We start from the raw sequence: 15950 nt of genomic DNA, 5'->3' as shown, positions 1-15950 counted from the left end.
TTATATTGTACTGATCAGAAACAACTATCTACAAGGTAAAAGAAGAAACTGTCTTTTTATTACATGAATGAATATTAGGACTTGGTGTAAGATTCCCAGGATTACAATAATAGATTCAAAAAGTGTTATACTGAAACTACTTGGGTGAGGATGAAAACAATGTGTTTTGGAAAATTGTGTGAGATTTCTTAAAAAGTGGTTCTAACGATGAAAACTTGAATGTTGAAGACACATTTGAAGAGTCTGAATAAACTTATTTTATGAAATGTGAGAACAGGAAAAAAGGATTATTTCTAACTTATATTATTCCAAAGAATGTGCTTCTAAATATTCACTATGTTATTAAATATTATAAGTAGATATTTAACTACTGTCTATGTCTTTCAAAATTTATATATTTAACATGCCCTCAAAAAACTTTTCTTATGGATCTTCTCATTAGGAAAGTGGGGACTATCTATTGCCCGTTCTACTAGACCATTTAGATTTTCACACGCTTGGGACAGCAAAGGAATTTTGTAAACCCAACCTGACCATAATATTTCACAGAGAGTGCTTTTATAAACAATTTCTATAATAATCAAAATAACATGGAGTTACCTGATAAGTGTTCCAGTATAAATGTCTTCTTAAAGAATAGAAATCTATGTTAATATTTGAATTCTACAAATCTAGCAAATTGAAATGGGTTGAATAAGGAATAAAGTTCTTAATACTAAAAATAAAAGGAAAACAAGATTTTGAGGATGGAAAAATGTTTTCTATCCAATTATGTTTGCCTTGAAAGGTAAACGCTATCACAATAAATGTCAGTGAGTAAATATTGCTCACCACTAAGTATTTTGTTGAATTCAGTTTCATAAACTAATCAAGCAGCCCCCCTTGGGCTGTATTTTCTGATTACAAAGATCGGCTTTACTATAAAGAAAAAATTTAAATAGTCTAAATTTCAAACTTACTGGGACTGCAGCTGGAACATGCACATTCGAACTTGTAATTGATGCAGGAATAGCAACAGGCATGGTTTGTCCATTAGGAAGATGTAACAGAAGAGGAAATGGGCCTGGTACAGGACTAAGGAAAACAAAAGAAGGGCAATTAGAGAAAAGAAATCCCTATCAATAATCTCTAAAAATACAAGAGTATTTTTACTCCTATTATTATATCATTTAAAAATAAATTTTCCAGAGAAAGATAAACACTGTATGATTTCACTTATATGTGGAATCTAAAAAACAAAACAGACGAACAAACATAACAAAACAGAAACGGAAAATAGACAGGTGGTTTCCAGAGGGAAGGGTGTTGGAGGGATGAGAGAAATTAAGAGGTGCAAACTTCCAGTTACAAAATAAAGGAGTCACAGGGATGAAATTCACAGTGTGAGGAATACAGTCATTAATAATGTTATATCTTTGTACAGTAACAAAGGTGGTCAAAAGGTACAAACTTACAGTTATAAGATAAATAAGTACTAGGGGTGTAATGTACAACATGATTAACATAGTTAACACTGTTGTATGTTACATATGAAAGCTATTACCAGAGTAAATCCTAAGAGTTCTCATCACAAGGAAAAAATATTTTTTTCTTTTATTTTGTATCTGTACAAGATGATGGATGTTCACTAAACTTATTGTGGTGATCATTTCATGATGTATGTAAGTCAAATCATTATGCTATACACCTTAAATGTATACAGTGCTGTAGGTCAATTGCAGTTAACCCTTGAACAACAAGAGGGTTAGATGCACTGACACTATGCACAGTCGAAAATCCCAGTGTAGCTTATGGTCGGCCTCTGTATCTGCAGATTCAACCAACTGTGGATTGTGTAGTGTGGTAGTATGTATTTGTTGAAAAAATCTGTGTGTAACTAGACTCACGCAGTTCAAACTGGTATTGTTCAAGGGTCCACTGTATATCTCAATAAAACTGGAAAAAAAAGAAAAAAGAACTGCAGCTCCAGCCCAAGAAAATGCCTATGTGACAGATGGAAACTTGATACCATCTTTCTCATAACATGAATAAAATACCCACAAAAAAATTATACATGGTATATATATACCACTCAAGTAATTAAAAACAAAACAAAAATCTTCCAATCACTGCAAAGCATATCATAAAATTTAATTGTTTTTAACTGCATCTTAAATGCACAATGTATGTAAGCAGTGTAGAAAAAAAGAGGAAAAAAATGGAAAAAGTTATGAATTTACTTAGGACAATCTCCAACATGTTAGTTGAGAAAAATTCTTATCAACTACCTGTAAGAACTGAAAGAAATGTTACCTGGTGATAAAAATAATCTTATGTGTTTTAAGATTATGTGTGAAATAGCATGAAAATAAGAGACCATCTTAAAATCACATTCTATGTTGATTTGTTTTTCAAATTAAGTTTTAGATATTTATTTTCTAATTTATTAGATACTATTTATATTTATTAAAAAAAGACTACCCAAGCATTTTTTCCAAAAATCAAAGCATGCAAAATACTATGAACACACACACACACACACACACACACACACACACACACACACACACACACAAGCTAAGGCCACAATTAGAAAAATTAAATATCTTAGGACAAATCATAACAAGAAAAACTTAACAATTCATATAATTCAATGATTGGCCCAAATCACTTACACGATTGGCCTGTTGGAGGACGGTGCCTGTGTGATTACAGTACTTGAGGTTGGTGAAGGTACTGCCTGCTGAATAATTACACTTGAGTCAGAACTTGTAAGCAGCACATTGGGAACCTGTAATGATGCTGGACGAACGATAGCTGATGTGGGCTGTGCAGTTTGTGTCAATGGTACTTCCTATTTAATAATGAGATAGAGAAAGAATGTAATTTAAAAATGCAAGTCAACAGAATATAACACATTTTTAAAAACAACCACAAACATAACACTTAATATATCCCCAAAGTATATTAATATTTAAAGTTAATTAAAAGAAAATTGTAGAAGCCACTGTAAAGTTTCAGATGCAATGTTCATATTTTAATTTAAAAACATCTTGAGTGGTTTTTTCAGTACAATTTGTTTTACCATCAATCTAGAAATAAGTTAGGCTGGGCAACTTGGCTATATAACTCCATGAGAATTTAAGTTAAAAAATAGAAATACAATTCCATTTTCATGGAAGCATAGAACTTAAAATCCAGAAGGGATTGCCTAGTCCTACTCCATCATTATACTATATAAAGAAGAAATAGGTCCAGGAGACTGTTTTATAGTTGATACAAATTCAATAATAGAATACTTACAAACTGGTATTATAGTAAGGGCCCAAAAGTGTTAAAAATTTTTTAAAGTAATACAAATATTTGCTAATTTCAGGTAACTATCTCTACATTATCAATAATTTCTCAGTATCAAAAGGCCGAGTAATATTGATACCTTGAATGTAAAAATAAATAACTATTGGAGTAACATCTTTCCAAAGTAAAGGAAAACACAGACCCTTATAGATGGTCTTTTCCCCAATTTTACAGATTAGAAAATAGAGATTATCCAGGACTCTGTAACTAGTTACTGTAAAAATTGGGTCTACTATGTTCTTTGAATTGGCCTTTATACTGCCATTTATTATCAAAATCTTATTAAGCTACACAGGAAGAAAAATAAACTAGCACTACTGGGACTTCATTTATTTGACAAGTTTGAGAATTTACAACATGCCCTCAAGGACTAGTGGGAAGAGAGACAATAAACAAGTAAAACAAACAAGAAAATTTCAGACTGTAATGTGTTACAGACTAACAGCAAAACATAAGAAATCATGAAAGATTAACTGAGGGAAGGTTGGAGTTGGCTCCTTTGATAGCATAGTGAGGTAAGGTGAGCTTCTTTGCAAAACAGCATTTGAACAGATACTGAAAAGATAAGGAGGAGAGCATTCTAGGGAAAAAGAAGCAATACCAAGAGCAATGTCTTTGAGGTAGGAAAAAGCTTAGAATACCTGATGAACACACTAGAGAATGGCATGAGATGAGGCTGGATGGGTAGGTAAGTCCAGATCAATGAGGGCTTATGGAAGGAGTGTGTTACCTTAAATGCAATGGCAAACCATTGAAGGATGTTAAGCAGGGAAGTGACATAATGTATTAAAAATAAAACAGCCTATGGAAAATAGGTTGGAGATGGAAGTAGAAAGTCCAGGTAATTGTTAAAAATTATATTAACATTATTAATATAATTTGTATATTAACAAATAATAATTGTTAACAATTATTAGAAGGTAATTGTTAACAATCCAAGTAAAAGATGATGATGGATTGGACTAAAGTGGTGACACTGAAGATAAAAGAGATAAATTAAGGATATATTCAGGAAGTAGGTCTAGTAAGATTTGTTACTGGTTTCAGTGTGAAGGAAAAGAGGGAATTAAGTCTTTTTTTTTTTTTAATAGTGTCCAGTCTTATATTTAGGTCTCTAATCCATTTTGAGTTTATTTTTGTGTATGGTGTTAGGGAGTATTCTAATTTCATTCTTTTACATGTAGCTGTCCAGTTTTCCCAGCACCACTTATTGAAGAGACTGTCTTTTCTCCATTGTATATCTTTGCCTCCTTTGTCATAGATTAGTTGACCATAGGTGTGTGGGTTAATCTCTGGGCTTTCTATCTTGTTCCATTTATCTATGTTTCTGTTTTTGTGCCAGTACCATATTGTCTAGATTACTGTAGCTTTGTAGTATAGTCTGAAGTCAGGGAGTCTGATTCCTCCAGCTCCATTTTTTTCCCTCAAGACTGCTTTGGCTATTCAGGGTCTTTTGTGACTCCATACAAATTTTAAGATGATTTGTTCTAGCTCCATAAAAAATGCCATTGGTAATTTAATAGGGATTGCATTGAATCTGTATATTGCTTTGGGTAGTATACTCATTTTCACAATATTGATTCTTCCAATCCAAGAACATGGTATATCTCTCCATCTGTTGGTATCATCTTTAATTTCTTTCATCAGTGTCTTATAGTTTTCTGCATACAGGTCTTTTGTCTCCCTAGGGAGGTTTATTCCTAGGTATTTTATTCTTTTTGTTGCAATGGTAAATGGAAGTGTTTCCATAATTTCTCTTTCAGATTTTTCATCATTAGTGTATAGGAATGCAAGAGATTTCTGTGCATTAATTTTGTATCCTGCAACTTTACCATATTCATTAATTAGCTCTAGCAGTTTTCTGGTGGCAGTTTTAGGATTCTCTATGTATAGTATCATGTCATCCGCAAACAGTGACAGTTTTACTTCTTCTTTTCCAATTTGTATTCCTTTTATTTCTTTTTCTTCTCTGATTGCCGTGGCTAGGACTTCCAGAACTCTGTTGAATAATAGTGGTGAGAGTGGACATCCTTGTCTCGTTCCTGATCTTAGAGGAAATGCTTTCAGTTTTTCACCATTGAGAATGATGTTTGCTGTGGGTTTGTCATATATGGCCTTTATTATGTTGAGGTAGGTTCCCTCTATGCCCACTTTCTGGAGAGTTTTTATCATAAATGGGTGTTGAACTTTGTCAAAAGCTTTTTCTGCATCTATTGAGATGATCATATGGTTTTTATTCTTCAATTTGTTAATATGGTGTATCACATTGATTGATTTGTGTATATTGAAGAATCCTTGCATCCCTGGGATAAATCCCACTTGATTGTGGTGTATGATCCTTTTAACGTGTTGTTGGATTCTGTTTGCTAGTATTTTGTTGAGGATTTTTGCATCTATATTCATCAGTGATATTGGTCTGTAATTTTCTTTTTTTGTAGTGTCTTTGTCTGGTTTTGGTATCAGGGTGATGGTGGCCTCATAGAATGAGTTTGGGAGTGTTCCTTCCTCTGCAATTTTTTGGAAGAGTTTGAGAAGGATAGGTGTTAGCTCTTCTCTAAATGTTTGATAGAATTCACCTGTGAAGCCATCTGGTCCTGGACTTTTGTTTGTTGGAAGATTTTTAATCACAGTTTCAATTTCATTACTTGTGATTGGTCTGTTCATATTTTCTGTTTCTTCCTGGTTCAGTCTTGGAAGGTTATACCTTTCTAAAAATGTGTCCATTTCTTCCAGGTTGTCCATTTTATTGGCATAAAGTTGCTTGTAGTAGTCTCTTAGGATGCTTTGTATTTCTGCGGTGTCTGTTGTAACTTCTCCTTTTTCATTTCTGATTTTATTGATTTGAGTCCTCTCCCTCTTTTTCTTGATGAGTCTGGCTAATGGCTTATCAATTTTGTTTATCTTCTCAAAGAACCAACTTTTAGTTTTATTGATCTTTGCTATTGTTTTCTTTGTTTCTATTTCATTTATTTCTGCTCTGATCTTTATGATTTCTTTCCTTCTGCTAACTTTGGGTTTTGTTTGTTCTTCTTTCTCTAGTTTCTTTGGGTGTAAGGTTAGATTGTTTACTTGAGATTTTTCTTGTTTCTTGAGATAGGCTTGTATAGCTATAAACTTCCCTCTTAGAACTGCTTTTGCTGCATCCCATAGGTTTTGGGTCGTCGTGTTTTCATTGTCATTTGTCTCTAGGTATTTTTTGATTTCCTCTCTGATTTCTTCAGTGATCTCTTGGTTATTTAGTAACGTATTGTTTAGCCTCCATGTGTTTGTCTGTTTTACGTTTTTTTCCGTGTAATTCATTTCTAATCTCATAGCGTTGTGGTCCGAAAAGATGCTTGATATGATTTCAATTTTCTTAAATTTACTGAGGCTTGATTTGTGACCCAAGATGTGATCTATCCTGGAGAATGTTCCGTGCGCACTTGAGAAGAACGTGTAATCTGCTGTTTTTGGATGGAATGTCCTATAAATATCAGTTAAATTTATCTGGTCTATTGTGTCATTTAAAGCTTCTGTTTCCTTATTCATTTTCATTTTGGATGATCTGTCCATTGGTGTAAGTGAGGTGTTAAAGTCCCCCACTATTATTGTGTTACTGTCGATCTCCTCTTTTATAGCTGTTAGTAGTTGCCTTATGTATTGAGGTGCTCCTATGTTGGGTGCATATATATTTACAATTGTTATATCTTCTTCTTGGATTGATCCCTTGATCATTACGTAGTGTCCTTCCTTGTCTCTTGTAACATTCTTTATTTTAAAGTCTATTTTATCTGATATGAGTATAGCTACTCCAGCTTTCTTTTGAGTTCCATTTGCATGGAATATCTTTTTCCATCCCCTCACTTTCAGTCTGTATGTGTCCCTAGGTCTAAAGTGGGTCTCTTGTAGACAGCGTATATATGGGTCTTGTTTTTGTATCCATTCAGCCAGTCTATGTCTTTTGGTTGGGGCATTTAATCCATTCACGTTTAAGGTAATTATCGATATGTATGTTCCTATGACCATTTTCTTAATTGTTTTGGGTTTGTTTTTGTAGGTCCTTTTCTTCTCTTGTGTTTCCCACTTAGAGAAGTTCCTTTAGCATTTGTTGTACAGCTGGTTTGGTGGTGCTGAATTCTCGTAGCTTTTGCTTGTCTGTAAAGCTTTTGATTTCTCCATCAAATCTAAATGAGATCCTTGCCGGGTAGAGTAATCTTGGTTGTAGGTTCTTCCCTTTCATCACTTTAAGTATATCCTGCCACTCCCTTCTGGCTTGCAGAGTTTCTGCTGAGAAATCAGCTGTTAACCGTATGGGAGTTCCCTTGTATGTTATTTGTCGTTTTTCCCTCGCTGCTTTCAATAATTTTTCTTTGTCTTTAATTTTTGCCACTTTGATTACTATGTGTCTCGGCGTGTTTCTCCTTGGGTTTATCCTGTATGGGACTCTCTGCGCTTCCTGGACTTGGGTGGCTATTTCCTTTCCCATGTTAGGGAAGTTTTCGACTATAATCTCTTCAAATATTTTCTCTGGTCCTTTCTCTCTCTCTTCTCCTTCTGGGACCCCTATAATGCGAATGTTGTTGCATTTAATGTTGTCCCAGAGGTCTCTTAGGTTGTCTTCATTTCTTTTCATTCTTTTTTCTTTATTCTGTTCCACAGCAGTGAATTCCACCATTCTGTCTTCCAGGTCACTTATCCGTTCTTCTGCCTCAGTTATTCTACTATTGATTCCTTCTAGTGTAGTTTTCATTTCAGTTATTGTATTGGTCATCTCTGTTTGTTTGTTCTTTAATTCTTCTAGGTCTTTGTTAATCATTTCTTGCATCTTCTCAATCTTTGCCTCCATTCTTATTCCGAGGTCCTGGATCATCTTCACTATCATTATTCTGAATTCTTTTTCTGGAAGGTTGCCTAGCTCCACTTCATTTAGTTGTTTTTCTGGGGTTTTTTCTTGTTCCTTCATCTGGTACATAGCCCTCTGCCTTTTCATCTTCTCTATCTTTCTGTAACTGTGGTTTTTGGTCCACAGGCTGCAGGATTGTAGTTTTTCTTGCTTCTGCTGTCTGCCCTCTGGTGGTTGAGGCTATCTAAGAGGCTTGATGGGAGGCTCTGGTGATGGGTAGAGCTGAGTGTCGGGAATTAAGTATTCTTTATTCTTGGCCTGAGCAACTAGATGGATGGAAAGAAGTTTTCCCTGTTTTACCGAGACAGGGAAAACTGTGGGAAAAAATCAAGGGCTCTAATTTAGATATACTATGTTTAAGATGTCCGTTAGACACAGGAAAGGAAATGTCAAGATGGAGTTGGATATGAATATGGAAATCTGGGAAATATCTGGGTTGATATAAATTTGAAAACCACGCAGACGGTTTTTAAAGTTACGAGTCTGGATGAGAGCACTTAAGAAAAAAACTGAGAAAGAAAAGAGAAGGGGGCCCAGAACTTACATTTTACAACTTGGAATGACTATGCCGTGCCCAGGGGGAACTAATGACTGAGGAATGCAGGAAGAAGAAATACCCCTAAAAGAGGCTAAAGCAGCAATCAACAGGAAAAAACTGCTGAGTGTGAAGGGACTGAAATACTCTCTAGGAAAAAAGATATTTATATCAAAAATTTAACAGCATTTCTTATAATTGTGATAATGTGGAAACAACCTTTATGTCCAACAAGAACAAGATAAGTAAATACATTAAGGTAATGATAAAATAAAGTGCAACCATTAAAAATTATGACTTTGGAAAATTTTCTAATGACATGGGAAAATGTACATTAATGCTGAATGTCTAAAGCATGATATAAAAAAGTAAACTGGGACTTCCCTGGTGGCACAGTGGTTAAGAATCCATCTGCCAATGCAGGAGACACAGGTTCAATCCCTGATCCGGGAAGATCCCTCATGCTGCGGAGCAACTAAGCCCGTGCACCACAACTACTGAGCCTACGCTCTAGAGTCTGAGAGGCACAACTACTGAAGCCCGCGCACCACAACTACTGAGCCCACACACCGTAAGTACTGAAGCATGCGTGCCTAGAGCCTGTGCAATGAGAAGCCTGTGCACCGCAATGAAGAGTAGCCCCCGCTCACCACAACTAGAGAAAGCCCGCACGCAGCAAGGGAGACCCAAAGCAGCCAAAAAAAATAAATAAACTAAGATTCCTCTTTGTATCCTGTAACTATTCACTTATATATGTATATTTTTATGTATAAATGCATGCATATATCTAGGAAAAATGTTTCAAAATACTAGTAATTCTTATCACTCAATTATGGGCTAAAAGGTAGTTTTTATTTTTCTTTCTTGTATTTTTCTATATTCTTAAACTTTTTATAATGAGAATGTACTTTTATAACAAGGAAATGAAAAAAACACAAAACACCTAAGTCAAAGCATTTATTCCTAGGTAAATAATTACTTTTCCTGCCTTACTTCTAGCTCCTCTGCCATGGCTATTCTATTCTCCCCAATAATTTTTCTGTGTGTAATAAAAAACGAATTATCTATAAAGGTAGAGTCTTCTTTCCCTGAAATTTCTGAGTATTCACAGGCTTTCACATATAATAAGACTTACAACCTGACACTGATTTATATATAATTTATTATGTTAACATTTTATGTAGATCAAATATTAGACTTTACTTAGAATGCTGATTTTTTTCCACTTAGTTTGTGTTTCTACCATAAATACAAATTTCTAACCTTCTCATCACTGGTAGTAGACTCTGGGTGAGGTAAAGGACTATCCTGGTGAGTTGTTTCTACAACAGAGGGCTCCTCAATTTTGCTTCTTACGATGGGTGTTGCAAGAGGAGATAAATCTAGAGGCATCTAAAACACAAACATTAAAGAAAATGTTAGGAGTTTAAAAATAGCCAATCAGTATATCTAAAATAAGAAAGCAGGGAGTGAAAACTATGATTACTGTTCTATCAGAAGCACTGTTTTAATTTCATGGTTAACAACATACTTTTTTAATGTCGTCTTCTGAGGCTTTCTTGAATTCATTCTCAAATGGACTTGCCAACTCATTAAACAAACCCACTTCTTCACAGTTTTTCAAGAATCTTGTTGGTGTTGGGGTCTGATCTGAAATAAATGTCAAGAAGTAAACACATAGATTTAAATATCATACAGGACCCTAAAATATAGCTAGTAAATTAACAAATTAGCAGGGCTGGTTCAGTCAGCTGTTAATTCTCTTTGGAAAGACCTCTTCCTTTAAAGCAAACAAAATCTGGTTAAGTTTTTGTTGCAGTTTAAGGTATTTCCTCCAACTCTATGATCCATAAAAGTATGAAAAGAAGTACGTCTTGTTCCTTAGTCCACACGTTCTCTCTGAGTAGAGTGACATAAACATCCGCTACTCAGAGATCAACTACTGTCGTTATCTAACACAAAATTAAAAAAAAATTTACACTATTAAAACTTACAAATGCATAAAATACATGCAATTTGGGGAAAACTAGGACAACAGCATGTATATTTGCTTTAACTTGGCCCTTCCACTAGTGTTCATAACCTATTATGAAAGCAAGTTTAAGATAAAACAGTCTTTAGTAGGTAGATCAAAATACTACAAGAAATAGAAGGTTAAAACAAGAGCCCCCCGCAAACGAAAACTAAAACCCTCCTTTTTAAAGCTAATTTTCTATTTTAAAGCATTTTTCAAGCTTGGTATGAGGGGCTATGTAAGAGTTATATGTCTAATGTTCTAGCTTAATTCCTAGACAGCAGAGAATTAGTCAAACTCCGCTTTCTCGAAACTTGAAACATTTTAACTACATTTGAATATGTACTCACACTAGGTGCATTAAAACATGTACTGAATGTACATGTGAGCATGTATTAGTTACAGAACAAATGCCACTTAAGGTCCACATTGAATTGAAAAAGAGCAAATTTATGAATTTTGCCTGTTTAGTCTTATTATTTTCAAGGCTATTTACTCAGATTGATTAGAGTTGGTAGCACATTCAAATTCTATTCACATTTTATATATTTTAGGGCATCAATTTTATAGGTTATATCAGGGATCAAGCTTAAACTAAATAAATGTATAAGGATGACTCCTGGTTTAAGATAAAATACTCATAAAACCTTCTGTGAAATTAAAATTCATATATTTCTGTTAACTATTGGGTCCCCAGAGTGGGCATTACTTACTGTTTTATCTTCACCCTCGCCCCAACATATTCCCAGAGTATTAATATGTTTACTACATATAAATAGATTTAACAATAAAATGACCTACTTGTCATACACATTAGATATAATGTAGGCCTACCTCAGACACTATTAGTATTATCAAAATTACTGAAGGACTTTTATTTTGTCTTCATTTTACCTAATAGTTAGTCTGCAACATATATAACCTCTACCCGCAAAAAGACTTCAAAATGGTATTATAGTAAGGGCCCAGCATACTTGTATCAACCTAGGTCCATCATGACTGAATTAGTAAACAACATAAATTTGACTCTTCTGTTCATGCCCAACGGGTTTTTCTATCTAAGCCCAAGAGAAGGCTATTTTGTATTAAAGGGAGAGAAGTCTTAAAAATAAAATACATATGGAAAAATCACTTTTATCAGTGATTACTATAATGATCAGGCTTGAAAAGAGATAAGTCAACACAGGCACAATTGTTTAAACATGCACATGGCTTATGGCTATTGATCATCAAATATATACCACACACATCATGCATTATATGTATACGGCAATGCTAAACTACTCATCTCAATATATATTAGTAAAAAAATGGTCAAGTGCTATGTTTGAATGTGTTCTACTTTTCTATTGCATTAAATGTAAACAGATAGGAAAGTAAGTTCTAGAAACCAATCTCAAAATATTTTTGAGTTAAATGTTACAGAGAGAGATATGGCTCTAAGGCAAGAAATTCCAGAGAAGCAAAGACCTTCGTGCCTAGGAGAGTGAACCTTCAGGCTGTTGTTATTTTGTTTGTGTTTTTGGTTCTCTCTCTTAGTATGTGATGTATAATGTTTTGTCTGCTTCCTTTTACTTACAGAAATGAAGATATGTTGAATGCTACCCTACACTTTTCCTAAACAAATTGTTTTTTGGTAAATTATCAACATTTTTACCTCCAGTTTTTTCAATACAAAAATCTTGATACTGAATGACAAGAACCGTCTTTTTTCCTCATTATCTCTCCAAAGCATTGCATATGACAATTTGATCTCTATGTTGGGTAATAATTTAAAAGTATTAATAATATTCAGTATACAGGTATATAATTCTAGACTTACAAATAGTATAACCTAAGCTTTACAAGAGAAAAAAATTAAGTTAATTTGAATATTTATGTGAATCTGTGCTTATGACACAAAAAGGACTGAAATTTATATAAGTAAATTAAATTTTATATAAAATTGTTTTCTTACCACACTACTTATAAAATATACAAAATGCAATGAAATTAAATGTTATGTGTGTGTACATATACAGAGATATGTACATATATATATTCAAATACCAAAAAAGGGGTAGCTGATATAGCATGGAAGGACAATAAACCAATGCATGAATTGGGTTTCTCTTTTTGCATACTGTAAGATAATCATCTGCTTAGGTGATACTGCATGTTCACAGGAGCAACATACAAAAATAAAAGCACTGACTGAATTTAAGCCCCCTTTATTGAGAGTATTCTACTAACACAGATGTTTAGTCCAAAAAGAAACATAAACAAAATCCTAATGAACAAGTCTGCTAATTGCTCTTTCTCCAACAGGAGGAGCTTGATCATCTTCTAGCTTCGCATATCATTGTAAAGCAGGTGTAAACAGCTAAAAGAAACATTGACTAAACATCACAGTTCAACTATCAGTTAAATGTAAATTTTAGAAATGGTATGAATGCTCCCAGGTTTCTAATTAACTTCCACAAAAAATGACATTAAAATCTACATTTGAAAACCACACAAAAAGAGTGAAATGAATGGTCAGAAGGAAACATAAAAATGTAATGGGTAAAATACATGTTGCCAACATTTATTGTAAATGAAGTCATTGGAATATCACCAGACTATATTATTTACAGAGAATACACAAAAATTGTGCACATTCCAGGTGAAATATGTATATAAGCTATTAATAAAAGCATATACTAACCAGCCACAATGACACTGTCATTACGTGCTGGACCAAATTTCAGTGTCATCTCATGTTTATGTTTATGGACAGCCAAATGATCCTCGTTGGTAAAACGCTGTGGCAAAAAGTTTTAAAATATAGTTAAGATTTTCAATTTGATCAAATAAGTTAAATGATAAGGAAATTCATTTCCACAACATGTAAAACCACCATTAAAAAAGAAATAGCAGTTTGTTAACTATAAAGAACCTACTGTTAGTATAGATAAACATACTAGATCTCAAACAATCATAGAGAAACACATTACCCAAGAACAAGCAATTCTGATATAATACTAGGTCACATAACTCATTTTAGAGCATTTAAAAACAAAACCTGAGGCAAAGAAACTTTATATAAATTTCATTTGGACACTAAAAATAGACCACTATTAATTTTTGCCATATCATAGTAGAAATATATACTCCATGGTATAATGACTTTTGAAGAAAGCATTGTATTTTACTTAGATTTCAGGTTACTTACCACTTTTAAAACGAAAACTTTCTTATAAAAATATTATTCCTGGACAAATTAAGAGGTAAATCAGGTTCTTTATGTTATCACATAAAAAAAAGAATGCCTCGATTATAATCCAGCAAAGAAATAGTGGCCAGTACAATAATGAAGCAATTAATTTTAAAATAAAATTAAGGACTTCTCTGGTTGCGCAGTGGTTAAGATTCCTCCTGCCAATGCAGGGGAAACGGGTTCTAGCCCTGGTCCGGGAAGATCCCACATGCCGCGGAGCAACTAAGCCTAAGCCCGTGCGCCACAACTACTGAGCCTGCGCTCTAGAGCCCAAGATCCACAACTACTGAAGCCTGCGCACTGCAACTACTGAGCCCACACACTGCAACTACTGAAGCCCATGCACCTAGAGCCCATGCTCCGCAATGAGAAGCCCGTGCACCGCAACGAAGAGTAGCCCCCGCTGGCCGCAACTAGAGAAAGCCTGCACGCACCAAGGAAGACCAACACAGCCAAAAGTAAATAAATAAATAAATTTTTAAAAAGTAAAATAAAATTAAATTAAAATTTTAACTTAGAATAAAGTGATTTTTCATTTTTTTATCACATTCTTATATAAAAAAATGAAGCAAAATTACTTTTAAAACTACACTTAACTTGGATACGTCCTGCATGCCAAAGGTGACATTTATGATTACAATATAATAAATGCATTGTTTAAATACCTCCTGACTGTGTCTGGACATCAATCTTTATGAAGATGCTTCCTTATCTTTAGCAACATTTATAACTGAAAATAGAGAGCACTTACTTTTTGTTATTTCAGAGCAATAATTATAAAATGCCAAATTAAGAGATCTAAACTCACTCTCTAGTCTATATCCTTACAAATGGGATGTAAAATTATATATATTTGAACTTGGTTCCTCTGAACCACCAAAAATGGATTCCTTCTCTTTGGTCTCAACACCCCACTATCCAACTCACTACATCCTTTCATGCAACAAATGATAATAGCTTTAGGGTAACCTTAAAACAACGTAAAAGAATGAAATATTTCTTTCCATTATGGTTTTTATTCTAAATATTAGAAGTATGACCTATATCATACTTAGGCCAGCCCACAAGCCCACTGTAAAAGTTAATCCCTCTCATTTATATCCCATCTTGCTCTGCACAGTGCCTGGTTATAGCACCTATCAATATTATATTGATATTTTTGTATTTCCTTTTAAGTAGGCTGAGCTCCTACTATTTGAGCTCCCCCAAATTTAGCATATAGTAAGTAGTCAATAAATGCCAACTGAAAGAGAGAACTGCTTACAATTAAAGAATTGAATCTTCAAGCCCAGTCTAAAGGAAAAACAAAAAACCCACCAAACCACAGACTGCTCCTTAAGATGAATTAAGCCTTTAATTTAATTTGGCTGTATAGTGCTCTCATGTAAGTATGCTTACCACTAAATCTTTAAGTCACTGTACACCAGTGGAAAATTATTATTATATGACCCCTCTTCAAAACCTGCTTGTATTCCCATTGTAGGTGAGTGTCCAGATGCAAACAGTACCTCTATCCCTTGACTTATTCATTTACTCTTCAAACATTTATTGAGCACGAACTATAGGCACTGGGATCATAATCCAGCTCCTCCCCACTCAAGTGCTATTTTCCTATTGCTTCATCATTGTAAGAATCCTTTCCAAATTGGAGAAATAAGGGCTTCCCTGGTGGCGCAGTGGTTAAGAATCCGCCTGCCAATGCAGGGGACACAGATTTGAGCCCTGGTCCAGGAAGATCCCACATGCCGCGGAGCAACTAAGCCCATGCGTCACAACTGCTGAGCCTGTGCTCCAGAGCCTGTGAGCCACAACTACTCAGTCCGCGAGCCACAACTACTGAAGCCTACGCGCCTAGAGCCCGTGCTCCGCATCAGGAGAAGCCACTGCAATAAGAAGCCCGCACGCAGCAACGAAGACCCAACACAGCCAAAAATAAATAAACAAA

The 15950-nt window shown here is 34.4% G+C and overlaps 1 protein-coding gene and 1 long non-coding RNA gene across 10 annotated transcripts in view; one reads left to right on the top strand and one right to left on the bottom strand.

Annotated features, from left to right (window-relative positions):
• LOC309631410 overlaps positions 1 to 15950 on the top strand; it is a 187596-nt gene that overhangs the window by 73698 nt on the left and 97948 nt on the right. The window lies entirely within an intron of this gene.
• ATF2 (activating transcription factor 2) overlaps positions 1 to 15950 on the bottom strand; it is an 82860-nt gene that overhangs the window by 33209 nt on the left and 33701 nt on the right. For 5 of the 6 annotated variants that reach the window (XM_082397710.1, XM_082397715.1, XM_082397713.1 and 2 more), the window contains 5 exons: positions 13454 to 13550; positions 10285 to 10403; positions 10017 to 10145; positions 2655 to 2833; positions 960 to 1074 (listed from right to left, as the gene is read on the bottom strand). In XM_082397710.1, the coding sequence (XP_082253836.1) occupies positions 960 to 1074; positions 2655 to 2833; positions 10017 to 10145; positions 10285 to 10403; positions 13454 to 13550 (639 nt within the window). The remainder of the gene's footprint in view (positions 1 to 959; positions 1075 to 2654; positions 2834 to 10016; positions 10146 to 10284; positions 10404 to 13453; positions 13551 to 15950) is intronic. The other variant, XM_082397714.1, reaches the window with a different exon arrangement.

Source organism: Balaenoptera borealis (genome assembly GCF_965194805.1).
Source record: "Balaenoptera borealis genome assembly, chromosome: 6".
Taxonomy (NCBI): Eukaryota; Metazoa; Chordata; class Mammalia; order Artiodactyla; family Balaenopteridae; genus Balaenoptera; species Balaenoptera borealis.
Note: the sequence above shows the minus strand (reverse complement) of the source record. Positions and strands in the feature narration are given on the sequence as shown.